Genomic DNA, 5,552 nt, shown 5'->3' with positions numbered 1-5,552 from the left:
TAGACTACAATTTAATTATGATAGATACGTTAATGCTGATCGGTTTTAGCCTGTAACGTGCTTTTCAATGCGTTTTGGGACATGGTCACGTCTATAATCTCACAGTGTTTGTTATAGGCGTTCATGATACTGTTAATTGGTCCATGTTTGGTATACAGCGCTTAACTCAATCAAGAGTAAAAATAAATCATCCTTCTGCAACAGTGATCGGAGAGATAACGAAGACTAAATTTCTGCATGCTAGCTTTTATACTGGACTACTAAAAGTTATACCTCCAGTGATTGTATCGAGCAGGCAAAACAACACATCCTTGTTTAATTTACACTCATTTTGGATTGCCCTTTGACGATAAAACGGGATGATCCTTGTTTTCTTGTAAGCAAGCAAACAACACATTTTACGAATGAAAAAAAAAAAACAATCATACACACACGCTACCAGAACACTCACTACTATTTGTAGTGGCCAAACGGCTAAAAGCGAACGCGCCAGATCCGGACAGAATTACCAAAATTTCCGTACATGTTCGACAATGCAGTGGAATGCGATACGCCGGTTTCGTCTGATATTTGAGCTTGTTTTCAATTTTAATAAGTCGAAATATGCGTTTAACAAGGCTCTACATTTTTCAATAGCACAATTTTCCGCATTTTCAGCAGGATTAATTCATGAATCTAAGATACAAAAATAAAAACAATCTTTGAAGATATGAATATATTATTGTTCTAAGGTATAGATTTTCTTTTATTTGGTGTCTTCATACTTTAAGGTTCAGCCAGAAGGTTCTGAACAGAGCACTCACTTCACTGTTTACGCAACTTTTTTGCTGCCCTCTCCAGATCACGCTGCGACAAGCAAAACAACTTCCATTGCATGTCAACTTCTAATTGAACGGCGGCACATTACGCCCGAAGGCAACACGAACATCCAACATCGACGTCCTTCTCCAAGGAGAGCAGACCGATGAGTTGAAAACTGTTGCATACTAATGATTACGATACCGAAATCTTTACCCCGCCCCGCCTACTTTATTACACACACACAGTAGGCTGTAGGGAACAACATGCAGTCCTGTTCGCTCGCTTGCTTGCTTGCTCATAAGACGTATCATTGCATGTAGTCAATTATGCTAAAGCTGTTCAGGCGCCCACCATAATGACCGACGTTATCGTTAATGATGGGGTCTAACAACAATGAACGAACGGCTGTTGCTGGCAATTCCATCCGACTTAGTAACAACATCGGTAGTCCAGCTATCAGAGCTCCCAGACCACAATCAGCAGGTTTCGATAACAGCAATTTGGCCCCGATCGCTGGCCACCCACGAAGTACGGAAACCTAAACGGAGCACGCTTCTTAAAGCTGTCGGCTTCCTTTCAGCTGGTCCATGACCTTGTCAACGGCTGGTGGCCGATCGCTCGGCAGCCATGCCATCTGCGTGAGAAGCCAGTGCCCGCTCGCAGATCGCAACGCGAATGATTTGAATAGTCACGCAAAAGCTATAAAATAGGTCGATAAACGACGAAAAGCTTAAAACGAAAATCTAACCACGATTCGGGCGACGCATTTGGGGGAAATCGTCACGAGATAATTTTCGGGTAGGAAGGCAATAAGATACCGCCAATTTGTCTGGTGGCGGTGCTTTCCGTGTCGGGCCGGCTTACTACGGTGAAACGCGGCGAGTGAACTTGAAAATGTTTTGTTTTTGGTGAGCCTGCAACTTAATTCGTCGAGTTTTAGCTGCTGATATTGTTATATAACTGTAACACCTTCGCATTACTAGCAATCAAACCTTCGTAATATTACACAATGAAGCATAGCCTTTGATTGAATTTTCACCAAGTATTAGCAACAGGTTTCGCTTCGGGAGAATGGCGTTATTCTTTAGCACAGGTGCACCAATGAAAATCTAATCGCTCGCCCAATGGCCGATTGCCAAACGACCCAATTCACGAATTCCTGCACGATCATTAACCACCGCACCGCCAGGCCAGGTTGTGTGTGAATGTGTTGTGCAGCAGCAGTGGCTAAATGATTTACTCACTTCAATTAGAGGGAAATTTGGCAATATTGCCTGCAAATCGGCCGGCTAGAACCCCTGCAGCCCATCGGTGGGCGGTTTTCACACTGCACTGTTCTGCTACAGTCACGAACCATAACGGTATAAAATATAAAATTTCCAATCTGTATGGGACAGACTCGAGAATGAGAGTCGCTGTGTAGCGGCGAGTAGATCCAAACAAAAAAAATGCTAGGTTATTGAATGTACACTGTCTGCACTCCGTAGGCGAGCACCGGACACCCATCCTCATACCCATGGCTCGGATCACTCGGATCGGTACGTAGAATGCACACACAGAAGTCCGAAATCGCGTGAGGTTTCACGCGCTTAGATACTGCTGGCCACGCTGCCGGTGGCCTGGCGGTCACTCGGCTAAACGACCGGCCGGTACCCTGCCAAAACGATTAAATTGTTTTTCGCAAAAACCCGCAAAATGCTGCCGAGTGGCGTTAGTGGCATGGTTCGGTTTTGTAAAATAAAAACATCCGAAAACTGGGCTGGTTATTTATTGATATGGCAAAACACTGTTCTAGGTTGCGGATTGTCTTTTTTTGGCATCGAGAAAAGGTTGAGCCGATACTTTTGGGGTGAAAATGAAACCATCACAACTGAATACAGCTGCTTGGTTGGAGGGGCGGAAAATTCTACAAACCCTCTATGGGTACTAGGCAACGGAGCCGGAAACCTGAACTGATATGGTTTTAATCCGAACTGTATGCATATAGGCTTCATTTTTTTTTCATTTTATAAAAATCGGTGAACGCAAAACTAAGTAGATTATGATTAAGTAACTGTAAGACAAAACAGAAATAAAAGTCTACAGAAGCAATGTATTGAAAAAATATAATAATTTCGTCTTGACAAAAGAATAAACACGTGAAACCTATTGTTATTGAGCAAAAAGTTAAAAAAAAAACGCTATTAAATTCCTGTTACAGCCTTTATCCAGCTCCGAGCTTTTGAAACATCTGCGAACTTATCGTATGCTGTTTCTGGATCACTAATTGAACTTACAGATGAGGCTATTCCTGCAAGCTTTCGGTTGCAAATCAGCGGTCCTCCGGAATCACCCTAAGAGGTAAATACAAATCATACAGTTACTCAATAGGTTCCCACTTTCGAAATGTTCTACTTGCCTGTAATAGACTACGTATCTGCTTCTCGTATCTAGTACACATCTGGTTTTCGGTGAAGGAAAATCCGAGGTCATCCAGTGCTTGATTACATTCAAACCAATTTAACAAGGGTAGCTCAATCATCTTTAACAAATTGCGATTTCCGGTGCCCATGGTTTTACCCCAACCACTGGCTGTGCAAAGAGTCCCCTCCGCAATGGTTTCGTTTTCATCAATCATTTCGACAGGCCGTGCGATGGGATCAATAGAGTATGGATATTCCAATTCTATTAACGCATAGTCACAATCACCGGAAATTTCATCATACTCTGGGTGTTTAATTACATCGGTTACTCTGATCAAATGACCTCCCCTCCTTAAGAAGTGAGAACCAATTCGAACCGTTAGTTCACTTGCAAAAATATCTCCGCTGAAACGACGTCTAGATCCAAATTTAAGATACTATCGAATATCGAGAAAAAAAAAGTAGTAGCTACCTGACACAGTGTGCCGCAGTTAGGATCCAGCGGTCGCCGATCAAAGTTCCCCCGCAATTGAATTGTCCCAGCAGGAAAATAGCTACTTGGTACGGCCGATCTCGGATGTGCACGTCAAATCCGTTGTAAATTTTTGGCTCCTGTGCAGTTACTAGAGCCAAAAACAGACTCAATACTATTGTTACCAGCAGACCTTTCATGGTGAACTAAAATATTCCTAATGATGAAAATGTGTAGACAAAGGCTTTTTATACGGCCAGGAGATGAAGAAGTTGCTTCTGAGTAATAAACATTTTAATGCTTTTAGAGCTCTGCACCTGTCGATAGTGAACACATATTTAAAGATATCATAAAATTTGTGAATATTTAAAACGATCGTTAAAAGTGATTATTATATTGCTCTGTAAAACTAACTATTATGAGAGAAAACTTACCGCTAAAATGCGGACATTATTTTGATTTTTATATTATTATAAGTCTTCAAAAACTTTTACAGACAATTCCAATAAGTACTTATTCTAAATCTACTGAACATAGATTTTGTCGTGTAAAATCATAGATGTCACATCCCCTCTTATTCATCGTAATCGAGCACACAAACCAAACTTGAAATTGCAACATCTGATAAAAATAACAGAATGTTTGAAGGCTCGAAAGAGTAAGTATACTTTCGAGTGACCTCTTTTCTCATTTACCCTGCAAATAGGTTAAAACATTAAGCTCAACATGTTGCACGATGTGAAAAATAGGATAAAATTAAACTCAGGGAAACTAAAATTGTATAAAACCTAGAAATAAAACGTCATTGGAAAAATCAATGTTTAGCTGAAAATCTCAAATCTCCTCATGCTTTCTCTGCCTAGTTTGGAGGCTATCTTTATGTCGCATTTACACAAATTTCATCTTTCTTCTGAAAATCTATGTTTCTTTCTCATCCCTGGCTACTTGGATGTTTAAATTTCAAATAACAGTTTGAGGAAGATATAGGTACCTACGGGTTACACATCGAATTTCAACGAAATCATCGCAGATATGAACAAAATATGCCTACCTACTCTTATGAAATCAACCAACAAAGGAAATAAAGTACCCTTCGCAAAATATTTTATCCGATATTTTGGGAACATATCTTCTTTGCAAAGATCACATTTTTATTTCACCACCATTTCACTGCTTCTTTATGATTCCTTGAGCTTGAGCTTGAAGCTTTAACGACCGCATATTTCGTAGTTGCCCTTCCGGGATGGATCTGAGCTAGTGAAGTGGCACAAAGAATTATCGTGGGATAGCTAATTTGAGATTAATTTATCATGTTCAATGTACAACAATTCAGTAGCTTCGGCTTTATATAGATCGATAACTGCGCCAGCTACGTCATTAAGGTCGGTTAGAGAAGCGAAAACCAATCTTTATTACCAAAGACATCTCTAACGACTGTAACGGAAAGGAAGGTTACTTTGTCACCATGGTAAGTGACGGATTTTTATACTTTTCTCTTTCGCTTTACACGCCTATTCATAGACTCTACTGCTCTCCTTTGCCGAGTTTCGTCAGTTACCCTGCAAAGTATTGGCAATTATAACTGCATCAAGAGGTATTTATCATTCAACTGTTCGTACCTTTTTTGGGATTTAGCGTAAGGGAAGAGTTAAGCCTAGTAACCTAAAGGCTACGAGCCCCTTTTTTTTTAGCGAAATAAGGAAGAAAGTGTTCAATCGTAGTTGCTAGAATTAGTTGCTGTTATTTACACAATCCGCGATAAAAATCTTCTGATAACCAACTTTCAAAAGCCGAATTCGGAAAATAATAACTGTTTTCCTTTTTGCATATTCAAAGAATCAATACAATAATTTGCGCGAAGCATTAAACTAATGTTC

The 5,552-nt window shown here is 40.3% G+C and overlaps 1 protein-coding gene across 1 annotated transcript; it reads right to left on the bottom strand.

Moving 5' to 3' along the window:
- Positions 1 to 2,257: 2,257 nt before the first annotated feature.
- On the bottom strand, positions 2,258 to 3,875 carry LOC129720535 (trypsin-1-like). Its single transcript, XM_055672015.1, has 4 exons — positions 3,676 to 3,875; positions 3,200 to 3,620; positions 3,078 to 3,134; positions 2,258 to 2,455 (listed from the first exon to the last, which is right to left on the bottom strand). The coding sequence occupies exons 1-4, from the start codon at positions 3,873 to 3,875 to the stop codon at positions 2,258 to 2,260; spliced, it is 876 nt and encodes a 291-aa protein (XP_055527990.1).
- Positions 3,876 to 5,552: the final 1,677 nt, after the last annotated feature.

Source organism: Wyeomyia smithii, chromosome 2 (genome assembly GCF_029784165.1).
Source record: "Wyeomyia smithii strain HCP4-BCI-WySm-NY-G18 chromosome 2, ASM2978416v1, whole genome shotgun sequence".
Lineage (NCBI taxonomy): Eukaryota > Metazoa > Arthropoda > Insecta > Diptera > Culicidae > Wyeomyia > Wyeomyia smithii.
Note: the sequence above shows the minus strand (reverse complement) of the source record. Positions and strands in the feature narration are given on the sequence as shown.